Source organism: Nyctibius grandis, chromosome 8 (genome assembly GCF_013368605.1).
Source record: "Nyctibius grandis isolate bNycGra1 chromosome 8, bNycGra1.pri, whole genome shotgun sequence".
Taxonomy (NCBI): domain Eukaryota; kingdom Metazoa; phylum Chordata; class Aves; order Nyctibiiformes; family Nyctibiidae; genus Nyctibius; species Nyctibius grandis.
The window spans coordinates 38,849,435-38,876,359 of NC_090665.1; the positions used below are offsets into that span (position 1 = coordinate 38,849,435).

General features: G+C 46.7%; 2 protein-coding genes and 6 non-coding genes across 8 annotated transcripts; 5 read left to right on the forward strand and 3 right to left on the reverse strand.

Annotated features, from left to right (window-relative positions):
• Positions 1-135: 135 nt before the first annotated feature.
• Positions 136-19,446, reverse strand: KIF2C (kinesin family member 2C). Its single transcript, XM_068406004.1, is given in 22 exon segments — positions 136-488; positions 1,828-1,954; positions 2,528-2,644; positions 2,722-2,830; positions 4,397-4,464; positions 4,958-5,068; positions 5,512-5,716; positions 7,174-7,316; positions 7,547-7,638; positions 8,788-8,851; positions 10,505-10,595; positions 10,862-11,024; positions 11,111-11,123; positions 11,125-11,166; positions 12,360-12,404; positions 12,406-12,456; positions 12,719-12,819; positions 14,057-14,197; positions 16,862-16,910; positions 17,131-17,232; positions 19,145-19,239; positions 19,348-19,446. Coding segments are annotated over 22 exon segments (2,070 nt in total). The 5' UTR covers positions 19,412-19,446; the 3' UTR covers positions 136-411.
• A 452-nt stretch (positions 19,447-19,898) lies between these two features.
• On the reverse strand, positions 19,899-20,011 carry LOC137666911 (U5 spliceosomal RNA). Its single transcript, XR_011048727.1, has one exon. It is a non-coding gene; the product is annotated as a U5 spliceosomal RNA (small nuclear RNA).
• A 465-nt stretch (positions 20,012-20,476) lies between these two features.
• LOC137666909 (U5 spliceosomal RNA) lies at positions 20,477-20,591 on the reverse strand. Its single transcript, XR_011048725.1, has one exon. It is a non-coding gene; the product is annotated as a U5 spliceosomal RNA (small nuclear RNA).
• A 632-nt stretch (positions 20,592-21,223) lies between these two features.
• On the forward strand, positions 21,224-26,362 carry RPS8 (ribosomal protein S8). The gene is given in 9 exon segments (XM_068406291.1): positions 21,224-21,311; positions 22,208-22,314; positions 22,697-22,728; positions 22,730-22,794; positions 24,160-24,173; positions 24,175-24,336; positions 25,344-25,377; positions 25,380-25,475; positions 26,198-26,362. Coding segments are annotated over 9 exon segments (624 nt in total). The 5' UTR covers positions 21,224-21,307; the 3' UTR covers positions 26,308-26,362.
• Positions 22,057-22,141, forward strand: LOC137666894 (small nucleolar RNA SNORD55/SNORD39). Its single transcript, XR_011048711.1, has one exon. It is a non-coding gene; the product is annotated as a small nucleolar RNA SNORD55/SNORD39 (small nucleolar RNA).
• On the forward strand, positions 22,502-22,605 carry LOC137666900 (small nucleolar RNA SNORD46). Its single transcript, XR_011048716.1, has one exon. It is a non-coding gene; the product is annotated as a small nucleolar RNA SNORD46 (small nucleolar RNA).
• Positions 24,595-24,667, forward strand: LOC137666896 (small nucleolar RNA SNORD38). The gene has a single exon (XR_011048713.1). It is a non-coding gene; the product is annotated as a small nucleolar RNA SNORD38 (small nucleolar RNA).
• Positions 25,920-25,991, forward strand: LOC137666898 (small nucleolar RNA SNORD38). Its single transcript, XR_011048714.1, has one exon. It is a non-coding gene; the product is annotated as a small nucleolar RNA SNORD38 (small nucleolar RNA).
• Positions 26,363-26,925: the final 563 nt, after the last annotated feature.

Below are 26,925 nucleotides of genomic sequence, written 5' to 3' on the forward strand. Positions count from 1 at the left end.
ACTTCTTAAAATATTGATTTTTTACAATTATGTATAGTCCATTTTCTTTCTAGAAAAGACAGACTTGCAATGTTTCAAGCACATCTGGAAAAGTTATATGTACACTAGAAAACTATACATGTGTATCTAGTTCTATTAGAGACCACCGCTGTCACTAGAAAAGGGCCAGATGCTGGACACATCTAGCAAACTCTCAGGCCGCTCTCCCCAAGCCTTGCAGGGGGTGTTTCTACTCTGCCGAGTACCCTGATACCAGGCCATGAAGAGAGAGAGGCTGCTGTGTTCACTGCCCTCAGGCACACGTGACCTGCAGACACTGTAGAGTGTATTTAAAATAGAAGTTACACAAACCACTGACAAACATGCAAGACATACAGAAGACTGCTTGTGAACCAGGTTTCACTGTATTTACTAAGGCCTCTGCCAGTTCATCTGCTTGCTGGCTTGCTCCTCCAGTTGCATGGCAGCCCCCAGGGCATCCAGAGTTTCTGTAAAAGAAGACGATGACAGGGTGACTGGCCTGGAAGCTGAGCTCCCCAGCCCAGCTGTCCCCCTCAGCAGGGCTCTGCAAGGGCCACAGCAGAAAGTGAACTGGGCAAGAACTGCTCAGCCAACATCAAATCCTGCCTGGTCCCACAAAGCTCTTCAGCTGTACTTCTTCATTTCCACTCAGTTTCAAGCCTGCAGTTTGTAGTTCAGACTAGATGCCACTAATCCAGCCACTCCAGAGGGCCAGGTTTCCCTGGCCTATAAGGCACCGAGGGTAGCAGGACATTTACTCTTACCTTGTCACCACCCCTCCATGGTGAATGGAGGGAAACAGCTCTCAGGCTGCATTTGAGATGGGAAGACAGTCAGGGGTGTTTAAAAAAAAAGTCACTACTTCTTCAGGTTAACTTTGATGCCACAATCTTCAGCCTCATTTTAAAAAAAAAAAAAACAAACCCCTTACAACCCTGTTTTGGGTGCAAAGACTATGCCAGCTGTAATGGCTCCAGTGGCATCAAAGCCCAAATTATTGCAACAGTGGCAGAAAAGCAGCAGTTACCAGTGTAGCTTCTCATGTCCTAGTCAGGCAGTATGTTACCATGTGTCAGCCAAGCTCATACACCTGCCTCGCTGCCTCTCTACCACCACTTCAACCAGCACAGTCCAAAACAAGGCAGGCAGTGCTCAGGGAACAGGCAGCTGACATCCTCCTGCACAGAGCTGGGAAGTCTCCAAACTGGTCAGAACTGAAGAGTTGGAGGGATTTTGTTGCACATTAGGTAATGCTCTACACTAAGGCAAAGGCACACCAAAGGCAGGTGCTGGCAGACACAGCATCTCAGTGTCTGCCTGGCAGATGCTTGGTGTAAGTGGATGGGTGTGGATATCCATGAAAACAGGAGTGGAGACAGTGGGCATACCCTTATGAATCCCTACAACATGGCACTGGGACCTATTCCTCAAAGTCTGGTTTTTGGCCAAGGCAACAGGCAAACTGTATAACCAACTAGCCAAACAGACTTCAGCTCATCTGCTCTTGGTGGATACTGCATTCTGCTCAGGGGAAGTCAGTTTTGTATGGCAGTGCAAAGCAAGTGGACGTTATGAGTCAAAATTTTACTTTGGAAAATGCAGATAATAGGACATTTCAGATCTGTCCCTGTGATCACCTAGGAAAGTGATCCAGACCATAAGCTATGCAGAAGGACTGGGTGCTCAAACCCCCACAGGTATGCAGAAGGACTGGGTGCTCAAACTCCCACAGGTATACTGGTGTTACTTTCAGGTCTTTGAAAAAAGATTAGTGACAGTGCTAGTCAGAGACAGGCATTAACATACCTCTGACACTGAGGAAGTTTCTTGAGCTCTCCTCTATAAAGTGCTTAGCTGTGCTCACAAAGGTCTCGAGATCATAGTCTGGTTGCTCCGTGGTTCCCAAGAGGTAGTCAAGTTCAGTTGTCATTCTCTATATTTAGAAGGATAATAGTGATGAGAAATTGACTTTCTGGAAATTCAATTAGTTTTGTCAAATATGGCACACCAATCAACAGAGCTGAGCTTCTACAGACCAGTACCAGTCAGTGCTCATTAGCAGCAAGCAGAGGTTGGTAGCTGGAGGGAAAGGGGGACCAGCTGGCCAAAAGCACTGAAATGCCCCAGTTTTAACCAGTTGGGCAGGAAACCACAAGAAAAATTTGGCAGTGAGGAAAAAGTAACACCACTGTACAGCATCTTGCATTACAGCCCACAGCTTCCCCAGCAGCACTTGGCTCAGACAAGGCAAGCTGCTATCGACATGTAGAAGGCAGGCTGGGCTGGGCTTGCCTCTTATAGAATCATAGAATGGTTTGGGTTGGAAGGGACCTTTAAAGGTCATCTAGTCCAATGCCCCTGCCACAGGCAGGGACACCTTCTACTAGATTGGGCTGCTCAGAGTCCCATCCAGCCTGACCTTGAATGTCTCCAGGGATGGGGCATCTACTTCCTCTCCAGGCAACCTGTTCCAGTGTCTCACCACCGTCGCAGCTCTTCCACATACCTGTCTCAGTTCTCTAAGCTGTTCTACAACCTTCTCCTCCCTTTCACTGATTTGAGTCATAGCCTCATGGAAGTTGAACATGTGGGGAGAGATATCTTCATCCTCATCCTTGGAGATCTGCAAGAGACAGCCCAAGTAAGAACAGCAAGCTGTTCTCAGCTTTGAGATCTGTTCAGCCCACTGCACACACATACATTGTGTTGAAGACCTGAGCCTTCTCCACTTGTCTCTGTTTCCTCATTCTCAGTCTCCATCTGATTCTGTGTTTCACCACCTCCATTATGAGGGCTGAGCTCTTTCACTCTGCAAGAAGAAGATTTGTCACTCACACTCTTCTTCCAGCAATTTCCAGGCTACAGCATCACAAAGCAGCTACTGCAATCAATCACTGCTCAGCAAGAAACATTCAGCTGCACTTAAAAAGTTGCACATTACCACCCCCAGAAACAAGTTCACATAGGTAGAAACCCCAGAGGGCCATGGGAAGGAAAGCTGAGAGATGTTTGTCTCCATGCCCAATCTAAGACCTCTCCTGGAGAGAAATGTCCAAGTACAAATGCTAATTGCCAGCAACGCCTTTCACAGAAGCTGTCTGTCTTCCACACATCAGCTTCATCTGTCATGACCAAGAGAACTTAGTATGGAAAGAAAAGGACTAAGGTTGATTTTTTTTCAGAGACCAGAATAGGTCTATAATAAGGATAAAAGTCATGGCTGATGACATGGTACTAGAGGTAGATGTTGGGCACCAGCTGGGCATTTCATTCCAGTTACTAGTGTCAGCTTCCTATTTCCAGTGAGTTTCACCCTTTCTTACAGCTTGAACTTGCCTTATGCACTGGCTAAGAACTCAATAGGCCCAACTCAAGACTAGACTCTTGCAGAAGCACATGAAGTCAGATGTTGCACTCTGTCCTGTACTTTCAGGTGAGCAGGAATGACTGTCCACCAGAAGAAAAAAAAAATAAAACTTCAATCCAGAACCAAATCTGGGAATCTGTCAAGATTCAGTGTTCCTGAATGCTTATGACAAGAATTGCCATACATCCTTTCAGAGAGTGGAATGCTTTCCAGGAAGGAACCAAGCAGTCTCTTGTGAACCAAATGAAGGAAAGCTACCAAGCCTGAAATGTGCAAGTGTCATCTTGTTAACATATGACAAAAAGTGACAGTCATCTTTTTACTTGTCACCTCAACGGAGAGGTCTAGAGGCACACAAAGCAGAGACAGGGAGGCACTCACTGCTCTGTCACAGGGGTTCCAGGTATCAGCAAAACCCCCAGGGAAACCTGGGGTTCAGTCCCTGTAAATCTACCTTGCCCTGCAGGTACCCAAGGTCAACTATGGGGCACTCAAAATGCTCCCACCATCTGCTTAGAGGCATTTGAGTTCTCCAGGTCCTTCAGATTTCACCCAAAGCCTCCAAGGTGCCATACCCTACTAGTTCATATCAAAGTTCATCAAGAACACCAAGTGTTTTGTGGCATCTGTAGGGTTGTGTCAGGGACACATTCTGAGCGCACCACTCACGGATGGGACCCAAAGTACTACAAGAAGTAAAGGACATGGAAGTAACCATTCAGGACAGGGTAAACTCCCTACAAAAACCAGTGCAGTCTGAAGTCTAACATGAGAGGCTTCTCTGAGGAAAGGAGACATTAGTCACAGTTTAATACAATCTCTATTATGTCTCACACAGAGAACACCCACATTAGTTTCATAACACAGCTCTAAGATAATTTGCTTTAACAAACAACCTCCAAATTGTCATTACAGGCAATGACAGCAAGAGACCTTTTGGTCAGAATAAAAGCAGCCAAAACACCTTCTGCAACATGAGTAGAATCCCCAGGTCAGAAAGGCCATTACCTGTCAGCATATCTCAGGGTGTTTAAGGTGTACTCACACGAACTCATGCCTGGGGAAATCATTGCTATCTGCAAACAGAAAGAAGAGCTCAGTGACTCCCATGTCTGACTTTTGCTCATGTTAGTGGTCCTACAGATCTCATGAGGCAGCTGGGACATATTAGGGCAAAGGCTCAGAGTTGAGACATTCTGTCAAGTCCATTTTTCCTTATAGCTTCTGTGGGACATGCCAGTGGCCCTGTATCCAGCTTTCCACTGGCTTTATGTACACCCACTGTGCTGCATCCTCCACAGGGAGCAAAGCCCTTTGAGAGCACACCAGGCTCTACTGTAGATTCATTGTATGAAAGTGACATCCGCAGCCCTGCTTCTACTGGGGCTGGGCAAAGCTCGCCAGTTTTTGATCTCAGTCACCATGGGTGAGTGGAGCAGGAAACTGTATGACTTTTTCAGAGAAGTGAAGCTTTCTGACTTCAAAGTCCCCTCACTCTAGAAGCAGCATGCAGCTATTTGGTCAAATTGCAGAGCCCATAAGCAGTGTCTGTGCCATGCACATACTCACCATACAAGTCCTTGAGTTTGTTCCTATGAAAGAGTCTCTTAGCACCTGGGTCAGCTTGCTCTCCCGGAAAGGGGTATGAGATTTGTTCTGCCCTAAAGCTCGAATACATTCCTAAGAAAAGACAAGTCTTGTGAATGTAATATCTGCATCTCTTCTGAAACAGCTCTGCAAGCTATCAACCACCAATTGCTGGTAAACCCAGCAGGCTGGAGAATGGTCATCTCTGTTGCTCTGTAAATGCTTCATATCCTTTTAAATATACACCAAGTTTTAGACTGTCACAGGACAGCTGGTATATCCATCATATGTATAAAAAAAGACAACTTGAACGAAGCTCAAAGTGGCTGTACCAGTGTCTGGCCTCACAAGACTGCACTGCTTTCCTGGAAACATTCTAAATGGAACTATACACCATTTTCAGGATTAACACACTAAACTAGGATCTTTTTGGCTGTTCTTTTCTCTTACACTGGAAAGAAACAGAACCGATAACCCAGAGTTGAACAGAATCCATGTGCTGATTAGCACTATTTGCTTCCTGAGCTGTAGCTCACCTTCAAAGCCAGCAAGCTCTTATTGATTTCTGCACCTTCCATTCGTGTCCGCCGATCAGCACTAGATGTGTCAGCACCCCTCTCATTTCCTGCCAGATCCACCAAGGAAAATTTGCCAAGCAGTTTCCCTCTTTGGCGTAGTATGATTTGGAAGCAGGCATGTGACCGTGAAGAGCTAGCATTTGCAAATGTCTGACCAGATGTCCTACAGCAAAGATGCAAACAAGTGTTACAACTGTGTCACAGAAGATGCAACAGGTCCCAACAGCACTAGACATGACCAGCAGCCATTCAATTAAGTTGTTTAGCCTCCCCAGTTTTATCCCACACATTAATATCTCAAGTTTGTATGAATTCTCTGATATAAGAGCACAGAATGACTGTTATGAGAAACAGGAACCTGTACTCCAGTTGTGGAGGTTTAAGGCTATTTAATCAGCCTGGCTCAACTTGGCCAGCCGACACTGGATTGCCTTTCTGACTGCTAATGCCTTACATGCATTTGGAGCTAGAAGACATACTTTCAGCACTGCATCCCCTGCCTCAGAGCAGGCCACATGTTTTTCTCCTAATGCATCTGCCATTACACAGTAAGCTCAGCCAAGCTTCCCACTGAACAGCATTAGCTATGCCAGCACATTACAATCATGGTAAATCCCCTTCTCCAGCCAAGCTGGCTTGGCACTTTACCTCTGCTGTGCAACTGCACTTACCCCATCACTGCAAGACAGAGACTGATGTCTTATAAGTTACCATAAACTTCCCTGTGACCTTCACTATCATTCCCTGAGCAGGCTGGCAGGTTCGCTGTCCCACCTGCACCTCTGCTGCTGGGGGGGAAAGGGAGGGAGGTTGTCCTAAAGTGAGGCAGGAGTCAAATGTTAAATAGTTCTTGGCTGAATTGTCAGCCAAAAAAGAATGCACAGCAGGGTGCTGAATGAGCTTTCAGGATGTGCATAACTGCACTTGCAGTGTAATATGGAAGGCAAGGAGTTCTCATTTGCCTAGTAATGTATCCACAGCAGCTGCAATTTCACTGAGACAGATTAAGACCTGATAATACAGATTTTTAGCTCCTGATTAAAGACACCAATATGATGGCAGAGTTGCCCCAACCACAGCCTTCCTGCCAGGATGATGAGCCAAGCCTACAGCTGTCCCTTGGCACCTGCTCTCAAGGATTCTTTAGACAAGATCCCTGAACAATATGCAGCATTTTTGTTGCCGTTGGAATAGCTCACCTGGCCTGCAGTTAAGCCAAAGCATTTTTGCAACTGTAGGCTGATACCAGCTGCTCTTCCTTGATCTTACACGAGCCCACAGCGAGCTACTTGTGCTCCTGTAAACTAGCTGATACTTCTAGAAAGCAGCCAGACTGTTCAGTTTAGCTGTGGCAAGGCAGCCATCTCCTCTCTCTTCTGGAATTACCCGAGGCCATGCAAACCATGAACCCTGACCTCCTCTACGGAAGGCAGACTAAACCCACCCCTGCTAGCCCTTTATTCTGTAACCACCTTCTTGTTTCCATGCAGAGGTGCTGCTCAGTGCCTGCCTATTACTGGGAACAACAAGCTCCTGTTTAAGTCTCAAAGCACCAGATACAGATATTATATATTTTTTGTAGACATGGAGACTCTTCTTATTGGTTTTAAGGCACCAAACCTGCAGGCACTGCCCATCTCAATCATTCTGATGACATCCTCAGCACATCTGACTTGTCTCTCTTGGAGACCAACGACCTGGACCTGCTGCTTGCCATCCTCCAGAACTCGAAGTTTTGCCTTCTTATTCAAGAGGTCAAACACCTGTATTAAAGCAACAAGATTGAGGAAAATCTGAACAAAGTCTCCTTGTAAGTGTTTTGCACTGTTTTTATAGAAAGCTATGTAGAAACAGCACCTTTAACGTAGCCTTCCAATTCAATTCCAAACACACCAAGAACTACACAAAACTATAGAGACTAGTAAGTTTCACACAGCTACTTATGAAACATTCAGCCAAAGAAGTCAGGTCAAGATTTTTTAAAAAGTCTTACCTTTCCATTGTATATTTCAAAGAAAGTCACATAGACTTCCAGGTCCTGACTCCTGTACCTGGGCTGGTTTAGGAGGAGGAAGACATCTTGTGCTGGTGAGGAAAGATAGTTTAGTTAACTAGTTTAAAACACATTCTAGTTGCTACCTGATCTGCTTTCAAATATCACACAGCCATAAGGCAGTGTCTAGCAGCTGAATGACTGTCATCCTAAACAAATGCGAGCAGAACAATTAGTGCTGTGCTATCATCTGGAGAACAGTTTCAGCAGCATCCTTATCCATGGACTGAAAACATGGGGGTATACAGAAGTTTCTACTGATAGTGCCATCTGCAGACAGTAATCCTTACTGATCTGGGGGAACACTGGGATCTGCTATTGTTTTGGACAGGCCTGAAAAAGTCATGTATTTGTGTTTCAAGTGCTTCTTGCGGAAAGCCTAGAAAACAGGCATCTCCAAGCACCTGCATTGCTGCTGTCTGGAGACAATATACCAGATTTGTTGACCCTTTGGCTGGATCCAGTGCAGCTTCTCACATTTAGGCTTCAGACTTTAAAACTGAGCTGAAAAGCAAAGACTTTCCTTCAGGGCCAGTCGTAAGTAATTCTCAGAGACTAGCAAACAGTTGCTCTTGTTTCAACTGCCTTGCTACACAGACTAGTTTCACAATATGTCTTTCCAAAGGGAAAATAGAAGAGGTCTGGTTTCATGATGCTTTCTAGGCATTATATCAAGGAGGGGTTTCTAAGCATCTGTCTTCTGAAATCATTTTGTACATGCTTCTTTATTTGCATCTAACACTTACAAGAAGAAACATAACACATACATTCACATGCTTTCTTTATAACAAGCTTTATATCAGAAATGGGTAGGGTTGTGTTGCATTCAAGTCAGGTATTTCCAAACACCATCCTTAGTCTGAGACAAAAGCAAAGCAGAAGAATCAAACAGTTCAGCCCAGCAAATGCCAAACCAGAAAACGTGTCATCTCTTTGCCTCAAAAGCAAATATCTTCTGGTGAGTTAAGTGTGGATTTAGAAACTTACAGGCTAGATGAAAAATATTTTGTGAAACTGAAATAATCATACCTCCTGCAACAAACACCACTACTTATTCCTGAAAACAAACACTTTATGTATCTTTTACTGGAAGCATTTTAAATAACCATACAAAACCAGATCTTATCTATTTAAAAACAAGCACTGATTTGATGTTCCTATCTAAAGAGGAATCAACTTACATGCAAAAGCATATATGCCCTTTGAGGCATTCTGTGCTCTCCCAGAGAAGTCTCCACCCATAGTCTGGAAGAGAAAAGGCCAGAGGTGAGGTGTGGTGCAAACAAGTTGGGCTACCTGATTTTAGTCCCAAGAACATACTAGGAAGTTTATATATATATATATATACATATATATATATACACACACACACAGAGCGAGATGATTAGAACATAGTGCAATTCAGGATAAAATTAGTTTGCTGCTTCCCTATCAGTTCAGAAAGAAGATCTGGACTATGCAAAGCAACAGCTGAATGCCTGTAAGGCTCTGCAGTGCAGAGTCAAAGCAGTTGTTCCTCCAGGGGGAAATACGTGGCCTTGACAGTGCAACCAAATAGCCTCTGGTCAGAAGAAACAAAGCCTCATTTTTCAGGATGTAGGTTGAGTAACATTTTCACTGCTACTTGCAAAAGCTCACATGTGTGATATCAAAACACATCAAACTTCTAGAGCAGACAATACCTTTAACTCCTTTGATCAAGGTACCTTTAATTTCAACAAAATTTTCAGTTGGTGCTATCCTGGTGACTTGCTGTACCACTTTTATATGAAACAGAGTCAATTCTTTAAAACACAACTCAATCCCATGACACATTCTCAAAACTGCCAGAGTTTAATACACAGCACTCCAGACTCAAGGTGCAGCTATTGTCCTTGCACTAGTTCTGCGCCCTAGGGTCAGAAAGGGAAAGTACCTTCATTGCCTGTGATTTTTGTGCCTCAGTTGTATTCCTGTAACAATACTCAGATGAGCAGGTTTGTCTGCCCGTTCCAGTGCAACAGAGGCAGCCTATGTACAAACTTCTATAAACTTCCAAATTTCTTTCTGGATTACTGGAAGAGATCTACAGCTCACTACATAGCACCAACAATAGGAGATCCTAGCCTAAAACTTGCCTCTAACACTGGAATGACAGCAACTGTCCAATTACTCAAACTGGCAGGCTAGCCTAGTCCAGCCCAGATTATTGTGGTTTGAGGAAAAGGCTTCTTCAGAACAAGACAGCAGATTTGACTCCACTATCATGCTCTGAGGAAAGAGTTTCCCACTTTCCTTCCCTGTAGTTTCCATAAGAAGAAAGTTAAAAAGATGACAGCTGTTGAAAATTTGAAAAGCAGATGACCTTTGAGGCAGAAAATCTTCAGGTCTCTTGAAACTGCAACTGGTAGACTGGAAGGAGTGGTTAGAAAGTCAACACACTAATTTGCTCACTTCACAAACAATACCAGATCACTTAAAATGTTCGTGTGCAACAAGAGGCTTATTCTTATATAACCAATGAAGTCTTTGGAATGCCTCCAAGCTCAAAACACAGTACAGACAAGAGCCTTTGTCTCAGACGTAGGCTAGTAGCCCCACTTTGCAGACTGGAGTTAGGCAGCAACAGCCTTTTGAGGCAAGGAATAGCCATGACTAACACTAACATGTCACAACATCCTAAGCCTCTAAAAAGCCAGCTATGGGGGGATTTTAGTACAATTTTCTTCACATCCTCAAAAGAAACCCACTAATATGTAGAATTACAGAAAAAGAGGATTAACAACTGACAAAGTATTAGCTTTAAGACAATAAAGCCAAGATCCAAACTCCTTATACAATCCTACCCATTATCAACATCAATGAGCTTTAAAATACTTTAGATAAATCTAGAAAATTTGAGACCTTGGAGAAACTTACATGTGTCTTGCCACTGCCTGTCTGGCCATATGCAAAGCATGTTGCCTTCCCACCCTCAAAGATGGTCTCTACGAGAGGTCTAGCAGTGAACCTGGATATTCAGAAGGTAAAGACAGTTTAAAGCAAGCATTTCACACCCTGCTTCATCAGTTTTTCCTTAAAAAAGGCAAATAAAAGCAAATTCTTATGAAATCAGGCAAGGCCATGCCAAAATAAGCTTTAGACTTTCAATCCTTTGGTTTCCTCCAAAAGGATTTTAATATTTATTTCAGGTAGCAGTTTTCTTTAAGCCAGGATGCCGTCTAGCATAGCTCTATGCTTTTATCTTGAAAGTCGTTCCCAATAAGAAAGCATTACCTGTATACCATTTCATTAGAAGATGATTCATCAAATGAAAAGTCAAATCTAAATGCTTGGGTTTCAAGGTATTTTGTTAGGTCCACTTTCTGCTTTGGCTCATGCACCAGCAGGACATACTTGCTCGGAACAGTAATCACATCACATTCCTTTTTCAGAAGTTCTGTTGACAGAAAAGACCCTCAGTTTTAACAAGAATAAGCAATGTCAAACTGCTCCAAGACAGAGCTGCTTTGTCAGTACACTCACCTTGTTTATTGAGGAGGGCGCTTCCTCACACAAACACAAATCCTATGTTCTTCTATCTAAATAGAAAAGCAATGTGTTTTTCCCATTTATACCCACACCTACTCAGTATCACAGAGACAAAGATCTGCTGCTCACTCACATCTGCTTTTCTACATGCTGATCAGAGTTGCCTCTGCTACTGATCGGACCCACTCATGCAGGGATGTCAGTCTTAAAGTCCATTCAGTGCAAAAGAAACACTACAAGCAATTGACCTTGACATAGCATGCTCCAACATATCAGGTGGAAATGCTGCTACGCTATAGAAAGTGCCCTAAATATTCTGTATCAGAATTAGTAAAAAGTGTAGTCCTTGGCCAGCTTTCCAGCAAAATTTGCGATATCAATACTGCAACTATGGTTAAATTCAGGCAAATTATTATTTTAGTTTATCCCAGAGGTGTTTTTTGACCTGAAGTTCTTTACTGATGCAGTAAAAGTTCAGCTATTTGTGCAGCACAGCTACACATCAGTTGAGTTTGGGGAAGTGCATATTCCATTGAGTGAGACAGAAAGCAGATGACAAACTCTTACTCTGTCATGCAGTGATATGTACACAAACAGCTGGTTCTCAGCCCCACAGGATGCAGGCACACAAACCACTCCATGTTCTAACCTAGTCCACACCTACTTTTTTGTTTGAACTTAAATGCTGTCATTTTTCACTGACCGTAACAAGGCTTTTGCTAAACAAGGACTACTTGTTCTCGGGTATTAAAGAATACTACCTCCATAATTGCTGAAGATATCAACTGAGCCTGGTTTTTCTAGTTTTTGACCTCTACTTTTGCTCCCCCACTTTTTGACTTAGTTTAAAATTACTTAATAAATGACTTACATACAATAACACTTTCTGTTATAGGGCAATAGTCCATTTTAAATTTATACCCTATACCTACAACAAGCTAAGCTACTATGTAATAGGCTCTGACATTTACAATACTGATGTTACCACACAAATCATTGCATGATAATTGTCAAAGTGCAAGCTCTTTGCTAGTGACATATGCAAAGTAACACAAGGCAGCTTAGCCCTAAATAGGGGAGGCAAGTGACCTCACATATACCATCAGGTGCCTCATGATCACAGTATGGTCAGAGGATTTCCAAGGTGCAGTGATGCATAAATTGCTCATATGCTAAAGTCTTCAGTACAAATAAAGATAGTCTGTCTACAGGCTGCCATTTAGTAGCCTCAGTATTTACTTACTGGATCAGTTATAGATATTGGCTGGCAGTCTAAAGTTGCTCTGAATTTCCTTGATCATCCGTGCAACACTCCCAGTTTGGACAGCTGCTGTCAAATCCTGCATGGAAAAACCATGAATGTGAAGGTAAATAACCTGTTACAGCAAACAAAGCCCCAGAGCATACTAAACAATCAGCTGTACACAATTAGAAATATTTCACAAGATTCAGAACTTTCTGAAACCAGAAATCGTAAGGAAATCGATCCTTACGTACAGCTTTGTAAGAACAAAGCCTGTCCAAAATATGTTTTAGTTTCAATTATTGTGATACACCATCCTATAGAATTTTCCACTTGTGGTGTATTGTAGAGTACTCCACCTGTGCACGTTTTGTCCTGATTTCACTAATTTGAGCTCTTTTTTCTTCTCTCTTGTTTTTCATTTTCTCCATCTCTTTCACAATGTTAGATCTTCTCTGAACTAGATAAAGTAAAACATTTCCTTGGATTAAATTTTAAGTACAATACAAATATTTCATCTTTTCCAGGTACTGACAGACTAAAATTGTACAGGAAACAATCATCTTCAGAAGACTGGTCATTAACTTTTGCAGCATTTCCTTCCTAAAACAGATCTACCTATCACAGAAATTGCCTTGCAAGCCTCACTACCACTCTAAGTAAAGGCAGCATTTCTGAGGCAATACCACTATAACAGAATACACATTTGTAACAAAAAATACTCAAGATATTCAGTTCTTGCTGCCAAAGCCACCATTCCAAAGCTTTAGTCTCTGAGTACACAAAGCAGCAATCACCAGTGATGCACTGCTGACTTGGTGAGTCAGCTCTTACCCCACTGCCTCCCTGGTACCTGGGCTCATTGAAGAGCTCATTTCTAGCAGCAGGCAGATGATCCTCTGAATTTCCATTTACATTCGGTCAGTGAGGCTTCTGGAGCACAGCTCCGCCTGCTAGTCCTGGTTCGGCCAGCTGCAGAAAGAAGCCAAACCAAAACCAATAATAGATCCCAAAGATCAGAATAATTTTGTAATTTGTAAGGCCTCACAGACCACAGGCATTCCCAACTCTGATTCTGGATCAGGAGAGAGAACTAGCTAAAACCTGGGAAATGTGCAAATAATTTAACTCCTTTGCCAATCACCAACTTTTACTCATAGCTACAATCAAGGCCACACCAACTAGAAAATAATTTAGTATCAAGCCTCTTATTTCAGTGTTTTTTGCAGAACTTAATCCACAAGGCATTGCCCTCAACTATTCATAGAGTAGGTCTGGTAAGATAAATAACTACAATTTCATAATTCAAAGGCTCAAGTTTTTTGCTTTACTCAACCAGTACAGGTAAAACTACTACCAGTATAGTTACAGAGCATGTGGTCAAGCAGTATTAAGGCACTTCTCCTTCCCACTCTAGCCCTGCAAATACCACTTTATGCCTTTAAGCAGATACCACATCCACCCCCACACAAAACCCCAGCTCCTTGGCTAATAAAGCACATCATTGTTCAACAACATTGTTTCCAAAGTCCCTTTGAGAACCCCTTCAGGTAGGAGTCCTGAATATTTACATAGTGGTAGACTCTAGTACTCTTTTGTTTTGCGTGTGAAGGAGTAAGAGGTAGCTCGTCCATCTGGGATTTGCAGTTTACGTAATTAAATGCATACAAAACATCTCACTTCATAGTAGAATTCACTGGGTCTTTTGCCACTCACCAGGAACTTGAGGAATTGTTTCTGCTTTGTGTTAGAAGTGCAGGGATCCACTCCCATCTCATTTTCCTGGAGGCAGCACTGAGATTCTGTGATAACAGACATCCTGGAACGGCCACGCACAGCTTTGGAAGCAACACATGAATTCAAGGTCAGCATCGTGCCTCGGACACTCAGATATTTGCAAGTAATCAAGTGCTCACAAAGTGCAGAACAGTGGAGAACGAGGTGGGATCAAAAGGACCTTTCCCAGATCTCTGATGCATTAGCAAAGTGCAGGACAAAGCAATGCAGGTGGGTGAAAAGTGATCATGAAATACACCACTACAGAAAAGCAAATAGTTCATTCCAGATTTGCAGTTCCAGTGGATTTCTTTCAGATACCACTAAGGATTCACTCATATGGCAGTTCCAGAACCTTAATACCTAGGAAAGAGGCAGTTACAAGTCAGGGAACTGGGAAAGCCTCTGAAGCTTCACACTTGCAGGGCTGTGCAAATTAACTGTTTGATGGTGACAGTAGTACTGCAATCTGGCAGCTGGTCATGGGCAGCATCATGCCCACCATCGCAGCACCCACACACAGTGTGCGTGGTGCACAGTGGAGTGGGAGCTTGATAACACTAAATTCAGCTAAAAGACTATATAAGCACAACAATAAATCTTTGGAAAAGTTTCTTTTGTAGGCAGTCTCCATTGTCACATGCCAAGGTATTTATTTCACTGAGACCAAGTCCATCACAAAGCTTCCCAGGGAAGGGATTGGAACATAGACCTCAATAGATTTGTAGAGAAAGTAAATCTGATTTGAAAAAAATAGAAGCGTGATAAGCAAGCTAGCACTGCCTTCACCTCTAGCAATCACAAGAATTTATCCAGAATTAATTACTATGATTTCAAAGCACACCAGATCTGTTTCAGACCAAGGGTTAATTTTAATTCTGGATCAAATTCCTTAGAACCACACCCATGAAATTCAGTGCTCCTATCTGTTAACTCTTTACCTGGAATCTTCTGCTCAGGTGCAGAGACATTAGGTGTCACTGCTGCAACTTTAGGAACAAAAAGCATCACTTTCATTATACTCAGAGATGGCATTTTATTCCATTTGCTTTTGTCACACATGCCCAGACCCCATCTCATCACAAACTCAGCAGCACTTTTTCTGTAAATGCTAGTGCTCCTGGACAGGCATACTAATTGTAGGATTTGCTGCATCTAAGTGGGTTTGGTTCAAGTGATTCTTGTACATGAGGATATTCAGCATTCTCCAAATTCTTATTGATTCAGAGGGCTGAGGCAACATCCGTTTCTTAATTCTTTCTGAAAGCACTGGTTCTGCTTCTCTCACTTCCCCTCTGTCGAGACAGACACCTCCTGATCATCTTTAATTTGTTTAATCTAAGAAGCAAAACCTGAAGCCAATGTTAGCTTTCCAACTGGTGCAGTGCAGAGTTTGCAACAGGATGGGTACTCACTGACACTCATGGGGTTTAGCTAGTTACAATCACAGATAAGAATATTTGAGGAATACTGAAAACACTGCTTCTCTCTTGTACTCTGAGCAGGGACAAGACTGTGCCAGCAGGAAATGCAACAGATATTTCAGATTTGCAATTAGATTCTATGCTTCAGGAAAGCCGTGAGCTCTGAGGACATTTTTCCATCAGTTGGTGACTGGATTAACACACCTTTATTTTTCCAGCTGGCTATCCAGCTCCATTAACTGACCCATCTATAGACAGTCACAACTTCACGGCATCATTTTGCTTGCCAGTTCACAAAACTTGTGGAGAGTTCTATGGATTTGAGGAAGATCAGGATGCTCTAGTACAGAACAACTTTTGACACATTAAGCTTCTTAGACTGCACCTGCTGCTCTGATGCAAGAGGATTTGTACTGTTATCTTCTGGTACCAGCTTTGCTGTCTTGCATCTATATCACAAAAGAGGCCAGACAAGCCCAGATGGTTTGTTTACAGCTCAATTGCATGGAAAAGCACAAGTTTTGGCTAACTATGCACCTTAAGAGAACCACTAAATTAGCAACCATTCAACCTCAGCATCACACAAGTGTATTACAAATAGACTTGTAACGCTGCCACTTGCAACTCAAAAAAACAAGAGTCAACAAACTAAAAGAAGGTAGAAAACATTGGAGTTTTCTAACTCCTGACACCTCAGGAAAAACAATTTCTTAGCAATCCCACACTCTGACATCTCTATCTTCTCTTCTGGCTTTGCTCAAAACATTGTACTGACATACAGTCACTGAGCCATGGCACACCAGCTGGCACTTTGGCTGCCTGGTCTGAAATGCCTCCAAGGATAAAGCTCTAGTTATTGTCTTGGGGGACTGTTTGAAGAGGAGACACCCATTTGTCACCACTATTTCTTTTTTGCCCTTTCCACTTTTGTTTTGACACTTTTAATCTTAATAACTGGCACTTAACTTTTGTTGTTTGTGGCATTTGCAAAACTCCATACAAAACTTTAAAACTCACTGCGACAGCAACTGCCTAGTGACATTCGAAGCAGTATCAAGGAATAACTACGGCAATGCTGCAGAAAAGGGTAACACATCAACAAACTGCAGCTCACAGGAACAGGACAGCAATCTGTTAGCAAAGTTTCTGCACTCAGGAGTCCAGAATGTTGGTATGAAATGGTTCTTTCCATTAGCACTGCCTGAATGAGCAGCCTTATGGTGCACTAAAGTAGAATATTCTGGCTACTGTGAAAGACCACCACTGTTTCATCAGGATATAGCAGAGAAAACATTTTCTCACCTTCCCGTGGAGCAGGAATTTTTGAAAGGGTTGTTCTACGCTTCTGCTTCTGAAAAACAATGAATGCTGTAAGTAATCTGAATAAGTTGCAAACACCTAGCAGTGCACTTCAAGACAACATTGATACAAGAATTTCTGACCAACATCTAACTATGAGACAGAAAAGACAAGTTAGAGGCCTCAAACTTTAAGACTGAGGGTATTATTTATAACAAGTGAGGGTATTATTTATAACCTTAGGAAAGACTAAATCACTTTAAAGCACTTACCTGTACAGTTACATTCTCTTGCAAAGGAAGGTTCTCTTTCACATCTGCAGCAGGTAGTTCTGATAACTCAGGATTTATTGCTATCACATCATCAATATCAATCTACAAGAGCAAAGGCAGGATTTTACAGAGTGGAATTGTGCTGCTACCACTTAGAGCATTTTTTTTAACCTTGACTTTCAATACAGACAAACAAGCCTGACCCACTGCCTGCTAAATGTTCAGTTAAAATTACCTGGAAGGACAAGACAGTAGCTCATATTCTGTTTGAGTAGACTCATACATCCAAACACACTAGAAGAAATGGGCTAGCTAAGCCCTCAACTGCCAAACACCACGCAGCTCTATGCGTGCCATAGAGCACTCCTGAAGAGATGGGCAAAGCCCATTTGGCATCATCTGCTTTAATCTCTTACTGCTAATCTTAATAAATCTTAGCAGCTCTGTGACTTCTGTGCTAGGAGACCATTAAGCATTTGCTGTGTGATTGCACTTACTGAAATAAACTTTAAAGTGCTGCTTAGACTTTGGGAAATGAAGGATTCAGCATTTAATCCACAAGTCAATTCACCTGAATCTTCACTTGCTATTGCAAGCAATTTCACCTAGAGCCAGCTACCACCTCCTGTGTGCCCCTCCAGTGAAGCCAGAATCCTGCCTTCACAGACTTCTGCGGCATCCTGGTGCAGGCAGCCGCAGGGCAGGGGGAGCAACAGGGGGCAGGCAGCCAAGGGCAGGCTCGAGCACAGAAGGCAGCAACTCTCTCAGTTCAGTTTTTCAAACTTAACCTTGCAGAAGAGGCTGAAGGCACATGTACACAAAACCTCTGGCAGCAGAGCAGCTTGCGATGGAATTCACCTAACAAAGCAACACAAGCAGCACTCCAGGAAGTTCTTGAGTTCTCAATTAACTTTTAAATTACTTAAATAAAATAAGAGTCCATGAAAAGAGCAAAACCAAGTAGATGAGCCTCTGTAAAATGTGGAGATACCACATTCTAACAGAAGTAATCTATAAAATTTGATTTATATGGAATCTGTAAGTATCTAATTGGAAAGTGAATTAGCTCAGAAACACATCCATGCAGACAGTATAATGTATGTAAGCGTACATACACAGTGTCTATATAAGCATATAAGAAAATTGCTGGATTTTAAAGCATCTTCATAAAGATTTAATATCATAACACATACATGTAATTTAGCCTGCAATTACACCTGAATCTGCACATTTTGCGTATTTGAATGCAGCGTGCACATAAACAGTGTGTGATCCAGTTTCAAAGAACCAGCCAATGGCGACTTTAAGATTTTAACTAAACTCTCGAGTACATGTTTGCAGAGAAATCAGCAGGACAAGCACGTTTGCTCAGTTACCAAAGGAGATTTTGTTAAGTGTCAGAATTTCAGCCACATCAACCTCAAATGCCCCAGACTTCCACCATCCCATATCACACAGTACTTATTTTACACCAGTGTAGAGAGTCAGGAAATCAAACTCAGCCCTCTTAACACGTCCCCTCAGTAGTGGCACATTGAGTCTTAAGGAAAGCCTGAAGGCCATTGTTAGAGACACGAAAAGCCACCAGACAGCCCCCAGAGCTGGGCAAACGGGGACTTCGGGGCATTCCAAATCAGCAGCCAACAGCATAAGAGGCCCAACACCCCCTTGCTCACTCTGAAAGGTTAAGAGCCCTTTTTCGGTACTGCTCCGTACAACTTTCACACCTTACCTTTACACATCTGTTTCATTGCTTTAGTTATGCATAACGTTGAAGTATGCACAGAACTGAATCAGCTACAACAGCGTGGAAGAAGCACTGCTCAGGCAGAGGAGCGGGCTGTGCCTGGGGCCCGCGTTACAAGCCTTCGGCTTCCCGGGGCAGGCACCCAGCCGGGGGTTCCGCTGGCCGCACGCAAAGCCCGGCTGTCCGGGGGGGTGGCTGGACCCCCCCCGCCATGGGCTGAGACAGCATAAGAACAACCCGGGGAAGGAGCCGCGGGCCGCCCCTCACCTCCTTGCCCTTGACCGTGCCGGCCTCGGACCACTCCACGGACACGCAGGACCGCTCCACGTTCACCGTCTTCACCGTCGCCTTATGGATCAAGCCTGGGAAGAAGCCGGCGTTAGGCCCCGGCCCAGCCGCCCCCGAGGGGCGCTACGGGAGGCGGCGGCCAGGGCCCCCACAGACGTCCCGCTCCCCTCCCCACCCCTCACCATTGCTCCGCTGGATGTTAATGACACGGCCGGGGCAGATGTGGCGGTGGATACGGGAGTCCATGACGCGGACACAGGGAGAGCGGGCGGCAGCGAAACGCCCACCCGGCCAACCGCCGCTCATTTAAACCCCGCGCGCCGGCGTGCCGCGGGGCCTACCGGGAAACACCTCCCGGCGTGCTCTGCGCGCACGGCCGCCTACAGCTCCCGGCGTGCCCCGGGGCCTACCGGGAAACACCGGCCGGCGGAGGCGGCCCGCGGCGGCCGCTGCGGGCGGAGGGCATGCTGGGAGCTGTAGTTCGGCGTGGCGGCGCGCGTGCGCGCTGCGTGACGGCAGTCTGGGACAGGGCGGGGGCGGGCGGCGGTCCCGCCCCGGGGAGGGCTGCAGGGGCCCAACCGTCGTCGGGCCCGGCGCGAAGCAGGGGGTTGCCGGCACCCCCGTGGCTACCGTGGGGCTGGGAGCTGAAAAACGGGAATAGGAGCACTGATGGAACGGTGACAGATTTTGGAAAAAAACTTTATTGATCTGCTTTTCAACCAGAAACAGGAGCAGTTCCGCCGAACATGGAGCCTCGAAAAATTTTCGACACTCGTTCTTGTTCCCTTCCACGGAAATCTTAGTAAAACACGAAAGATTTGTGCGATTTGAAAAAAACCACAGTATAATATCACCCTCCGCCCCCGGCACACCGCCCGCCCACCGCACACCCAAGTCAGGGCGACGGACCCCGCTCTCCCGCTCCGCCACCGCAGCCCCTGGCCCGGCCCGGCCCGGCCGGGCCCCGCCGCGGACGCACAAGCCCTGCAGACCTCAACAGCTCGGAACGGCCGCCGGGACCGGCCGCGGCGGCGGACATAGGCGGGGCCGGGCAGCCCTGCCGCGGTGCACCCTGGGTATGCAAAACAGACGAATGGTAATGAGACACATGCTAATGAGGCGGCGGCACGGGCGGGCGAGGGCGCCACTGCGGGGGCTCGAAGTGCGGGGTCAGTTCTGCCGCTGGTCCCAGCCCCGCAGTAGGTTCCAGCCTCGCGTACACACTGGAGGTGTTGGGCTCCCGTAAACCATCCGTCAGCCTTTTCCATTAGCATGTTTGTTTGTTCTTCTATTTTTAACCACACAAAACACAGCCCCACCGAAGTGGAGCCTCAAAAAATTCATCGACACTCGTGCCTGTTCCTCTCCACGGAAATCTTTAGTAAAAGGCGAAAGATTTTTGCGGTTTGAAGAAAAACCGGAGTATAGCCATGAATGTCTTCCGCGTACAGACCACCCCACGGCTGTCGCTCCTTAGCACACAGCGACTCCGGCTGTCCGGCCGTTCCCCCCCCCCTCCCGCCCGGTTCTCGCTGCCCCGGCCCGCTCCGCCGGCGGCGCACACGGGCACGGCCCCGCGCCCGCACCCGAGGGGCCCGCCGGGAGCTGCGAAATGTGCTACGGGGACCGGGCCACCGGTGCGCGGTGCACCCTGGGTATGCAAATCACTAAACCACTAACAAGCCGTATGCTAATGAAGCACGCAGGGCCCGCAGCGCCGAGAGCTGCTGTGGTCAGGGGAGCGCAGGGGCTGCTGCGCCCGTACGGCCCCGCCGCAGGATGCCGGGCCCTGGGCCCAGCCCGGAGGCGTTTGGTGAGGTGACCCGCGAGGCAGGACGGGCAGAGCTGCGACAGCCAAACCCCGGGCAATGCTCTCCTCCCTCCCGGGCCCGCGGGCTGGAGCCCGGGGCCGCTGGTGCCCCGGCAGAGGGGCCCCAACGCTGACACACGCTGAGACTCGGCCCCGGCAGAGCGCGCCCGGGCGCCGCCATCGCCCACCGCCTCCCCTCCGCGCCGCCGCGTCGCCGGGCACCGGCGCGCGCCCCACGCTGGCGGCGCGGTGACATCACTACCTCGCGAGAGCTCGTCCCGCCAAACCGCCCCGTGAGGTTCGGCCCCGCCTCTTTGCGCTAGTGCCGCATCATGGGTGAGTGGGGCAGATGCGGGGCCCGGCTGCCATCCGCCGCCATCCGCCCGCCGCGCCGCCGCTGCCCGCCCCTGCCCCTTACCGGGTGACAGCGGGGGATGCCGCCGGCCCGCATCGCCCGCCATTGGGGGCGGCCGCGGCGGCGCCGAGCTGCTGGCGGGAGGGGGGTGCCTAGGCCCAACATGGCGACGGGAGGGCGGCCTGGCCCTGCTCTGCCTTGCCTTGCTGCAGGCCCCGAGCGCTGGGCTCGCTCTCGGTGGTGCTGGGGCCGTAGTGCTCGGGGGTGTGGAGGGAGTGTGTTTCCCGCAGGGAACCCTGCGGATGAGGTGGGACGGCTTTCGTAGGGGACCCAGCAAGGGCGGGGGGGGGAGTTGCCCTGTACCTAGCTGGGTGGCGGGGGAATTCTAGAGGAAACACGGGATGGGCTCGATGGGGAGATAGTCCTTATGGGGTACCCAGCAGGCTGCGTAGGATAAGGGGGGTTGTGTTGGGGTGTCTCTCAGGGGACCAGCAGATGGGTGCAACGGGGGCTTCTTTCTGTAGATGATGTGCCAGATCCAGAGGATAACATAGGGTGTCTCCTATAGGGTGCATAGCAGCTTGGGATGGGACACTTCCCATAGGGTGCCCAGCACATGAGGTAGGTTGGGAGGCTGCTTCCCAAAGGGGACACCCGTCAGACACAGTGGAGGGAGCCTGTCTGCTTTGTACACCTCTGCTGGAAGGGAGGAGCTCAAGGTGGATCTGAGTATCAATGATGAAGCTTCTCTGACTGCTGCATAAGGCTGAGTGCACTGTGCGGATACCAACCTTGGAGAGCTGAGGACTCAGAACCGTGCCCTGCTATGGCCAGGTGGGCTCTGTGCCATGCTCTGACCACACTGCTCTCCATTCAGGTATCTCCAGGGACAACTGGCATAAGCGTCGCAAGACTGGGGGCAAGAGGAAGCCCTACCACAAGAAGAGGAAGTATGAGTTGGGGCGACCTCCTGCCAACACTAAGGTGGGTGATTTGGGGAGGGTGATCAGTAGTTGTGTTTTCAAACTTGGGTTGCTGGTCATGTGTTGTTAAGAGGCTTAAATACACGCTGTGTTTTGTGAGTGATTAAATACCTGTCGCCACTTCTTTAAAAGGTGCTGTTTTCCCCTATGCTTGTGGAAAGCAATTACACATTTTTGCAATAAGAGGCAATTGGAGTGATGAAACTTTCACCTTAGGTAGATGCAACAGACCGTTTTGGTCATTTATGGTATCTGCCGATGCTGGGGTTTGTCATAGTTACACTGACCACATTGCCTTGGAGGTTAGGGGTTGGCTGGGCGCCTGCATTGGCTGTGCAGCATTCCAGCACCAACGCCACCCTGGTGTTTGTTTCTGACCGTAGATTGGCCCACGCCGAATTCATACAGTGAGGGTCGTGGTGAAATAAGAAGTACCGTGCCCTTCGGTTGGATGTTGGCAACTTCTCCTGGGGATCGGAATGTAAGTACGTCGTAAGCCTGGTGTGTTGGAAGGGAAAAGTCTTTTACAGCTGTGCTGGTCCCCGGTAGTGCCACAGAATAAAGGAATGATGATACAAGCGTGGATTTGTAGGCTGCATTTGAACACGGTGGAGCTTGTAGTACCAGGTCTGAAGCAGCATGCGTAGTGATGATAACTTTGACCTTATGTGGCCTTAGGAGACTTGGGTGCCTGCTAAGTTCACAGTGATTGGAGCGTCATAATTACACTGAGTGACATGCTCGCGTTACCTTTTTACTGGGGAGAGTAACTACTGAGGGGAAAAAAAAAACCTAAATATGGGTAGTTCTAAAAGTTAGGTGGTCCTGTACAAGAGAGAAGGGCGTTGAGGATTTTGTCCTAGGGCCACGCCTTCTCAGAAAAATCCTAGCATGGGCAGTTTACTCATGCTCCTGCTTTGCTAAGCAAAACCGGGAAGCACAGAAGCGAGAGGGGAGTCTATAGTGTTTCCCTGAGCAAGTTGGGTTTTTCCCTGAATTACAAGCTGAAAACCGAGTAAGTTGAGCCCGGGCCTGTCAGTGTTTAGTCAGCACGATGGTAAAGCCAGCTGTTAGTAAGGTTCTGTGACAAGCGTGGCATGAGGGAGAAAGGACATGTTTTCTCCTCAGTGATGACAGAGCATTGTCCATCCTGTGATAAGTGCTGTCATTCATAGGCATTACTGCCTAGAAGTGAAGGGACTGAGCATACCTTGCAGAACAAGGATGAGGTACATGAGCAACAAGGAGAGAACCCATCTTGTGCCTGGCTTTTGCATATGTGGAGGGCTGTGTCTCCAGGGCAGGCAACTGCTAACTAATCAAATCTAGTAGCTAAGACTTGGATTCAGGTGGGTCTTAAAGGGTGAAAACAGCTTCCCCTCTCAATTTACTCCTAAACCCTCATCCTATAAAAATGGTTTCTGATACATGTCGCAGAGCAGTGCCGTTCCACACTGCTTCATTCAGTAACCCTAGGAAGTACATAGGAAACTGAGCCCTGAGTGTAATGTTACTTGGCATCTGCTGAGGTATCTTCCAATCCAGAAATTTATTTTTTAGCATTGCTTAGTCTCGTTTGAGGTGAGTTCCAGCAAGGCCACAGATCCCAGTTTTTCACCTGTGGTGAATCAGTTTCCAGGTGTAGGCTTCTGTCCTAGCAACAGAAAGTTGGACTGATGAAAAATAGCTGCATCTCTTGGTTAAATTTAATTCGATGCCAGGGAAGCTGGAGGACATTTGATGGGCTGATGAGCGTGAGATGGTTTGAGGGTATGTGTGAAATGCTGTGGACTGTATTCTCAGTGTCTGATCCCGTAGGTTTGAATTCATACTCTTCTTTTGAAAGGCTGCACTCGCAAGGACCAGAATCATTGATGTCGTCTACAACGCTTCCAACAACGAACTGGTGCGCACAAAGACCCTGGTGAAGAATTGCATCGTTCTCGTTGACAGCACCCCGTACCGGCAGTGGTACGAAGCCCACTATGCCTTGCCCCTTGGGCGTAAGAAGGGCGCCAAACTGGTACGTCTGAGACTGACATTTTGACTTCTTGCAGAGCTGAGTCTGCCCTGCTAGCGGCAGTTAGCCGTCGGGAGTGGACAGTGCCTGCCAGAAAGAGGGTTGAGTACCCATCGGTGATAACACTGGTTATCTGGGCTGCATTCCCACCAGCTCCCAGGACAAGTCTGGCTCTGTTAATGGCGTGTTCAGTACCACGAAGCTCTCTCTGAGGTATTGCACCCCTTTGTGCACAAGGACCTGCCTGTCGATCTCTTTGGTCTTCTAATGATGATACCTTCGTCCAGTTCTGCTACTGAAGGGAGGGCGATGACATTTTATGATGCTGAGGAAGACTTTGCAGATCAGGTCCTTGTGCTGGGGGATGATTGCTTTGATGAGAAGCTTGTGGATTGCTACCTAAATTTCGGCTTGCTTTTAAGTGTTCTTAAGTGTCTTTAAACTATCTAGACCCATCACTATAATTTTTTTTTTCAAGAGGCAAACCCCAGACTGTTGAAAGGTGTTTAAAGCCTAATGTGTAGCACTCAGCTTAAGGTTGTCTCCTTGCATTAAAAACAAAGCACGTCTTACCTGAGCACTGTGCAGTTCAGCAGCACAGGGAGAGCTTGTAACCCGTCTGCCAGGCCTTGCACCACACCCGCGTGCTCTCATTATGTCTGGAGACAGAAAGAGTGTTCGCTTTTCTGGAGGAGGATTAATTCATGAAGGAAACCTTTGCGATTTCATTTGTCTCAGAGCGCCCTTCCCTAGGGCACTGTGCTTTGTTGTCAGCGGTGACTCTGGTTAGCAGCACCACATTTCTTGACCTCGAAAATGAAATGCGGCACCTGGTTCTGTGAGGTTGAAGTATTTGTACCTCTGCCCGGTATGACTTGGGAAACAGTGCAGTGCTGAGAGAACAAGGGTCTCCGTATTAGCAGGGACCACCTGCACTAGCAGAAGGTGGCCATATGTTTAACCTTGTCTTCACTTATGGTCGTTTGTGGGTTTTTTTTTTTTTTACCCAGACTCCTGAAGAGGAGGAAATCTTGAACAAGAAGCGTCAAAGAAGATCCAGAAAAAATATGATGAGCGAAAGAAGAATGCCAAGATAGCAAGTATTCTTGAGGAGCAGTTCCAGCAAGGAAGCTACTTGGTGAGTCCCTGGCAGCCTTAATGTGGGTGGGAATGAGGGAGTCAGGGCACAAATCAGGGTGCCAGAGCAGATCTCATTCTTGGTCTTGGGATCATTTAAAGTTCTACTTGCTGTGATAAAGCTAACTGCAGGGTGAAAGCAGTGGCATGTTCTCTGTATCTACAGGAGTATCTTCTGGGTCTCAAATGTAACTTGTTCTTTTATCTTCTCTGGAGATATCCACTACGGCAGGAAGGGGAAATGCATTTCTGGAGCTTGAATTGGTATATGTGCCAGCCAGGCTCCTGGAGCTGATCATTCCTGGGCCTTTGAGGAAAAATAATGGGGCTCGAGAGGTGCGAAATGAGCAAAGACCCATGGGCTGCACTGTGTGTCAGAAAAATGTGCTACAACATGCGACAGCTTTGACCGGTTTCAAGTTCTGGTGAATAGTTGAGTGTTGTGAAGTCTTCTGGTGATGAGACCTTTGTCCAGTTCTGCTACTGAACTTGAGCGATGACAGTTTGGAGATCTGAAGAGGACTTCATTAGGGACTCAGCGCAGCAGAGCAGGTTCAAGAGCACGTACTTTAGGGGGAGGTCCTGAAGCCAGCACAGAAACGAGTGTATCTGCTCCTGGTAACTTGCTGGTCCGTGCTTTTGCAGAGCGTACGTGCAGTGTTTCTTCTGGTGGGTGTATGTACTGGGGTGGTGAATTATTTAACTGTAACTGGATGACTTCTTGCAGCCTGCATTGCCTCCAGACCTGGACAGTGTGGCCGAGCCGATGGCTACGTGTTGGAAGGCAAGGAGTTAGAGTTCTACTTGAGGAAGATAAAGGCCAGAAAAGGCAAATGAATAAAAACTATTCTGCTGAGAGAACAAATAAAACCAAGAGTGTACTACAGTGAAAGGCTTGTGTGCTCATTTGTGTGTGCAGGGCGGAGGGGGCTTGTGTAGCTCCTCCTGCCTGTAAAATATGAAGGAAGAAGGATCTCTCCTGGAATGCCTGAGCGTTTTTGTGTCTTCGGGCAAGCTCTGACCCTGCATGCTCTCAACTAAAACATCTCCCTGGGTTCTAGGACAGTGACTTAATGGAGCAAGTAGGTGTGGAAAAGAGCTGTCAGACTTGGCTCAAGTGGAGAATTTCCAGTACTGGAAACCTGTGAGCAGGAGGAAAGTGCGAATGTCCACCCCCATTAAGAGTTGTGGCTCTCTGGGAGCTGCTGGGGTCTGGCTGGGTGTGCACCCCACCTTTTCCTGGGGTGTGTTAGGTCAGCACATGCTGCCTTTGGGGTCTTGGAGTGAGGTCAATGGGAAAGGGGCCCCACTGCCTCAGGCCTGTCCAGGGTTCAGCTCTACAGCTGCAGTGCTGTGTTTCTTAGACTCTGTGTTAAGTCTGGCTGAAAACTTCTTTCCTGCACCTCCAGCCTCTGCGGCTGGTACCTCCTGCCTCCACTTCCAGGTCACACAGGC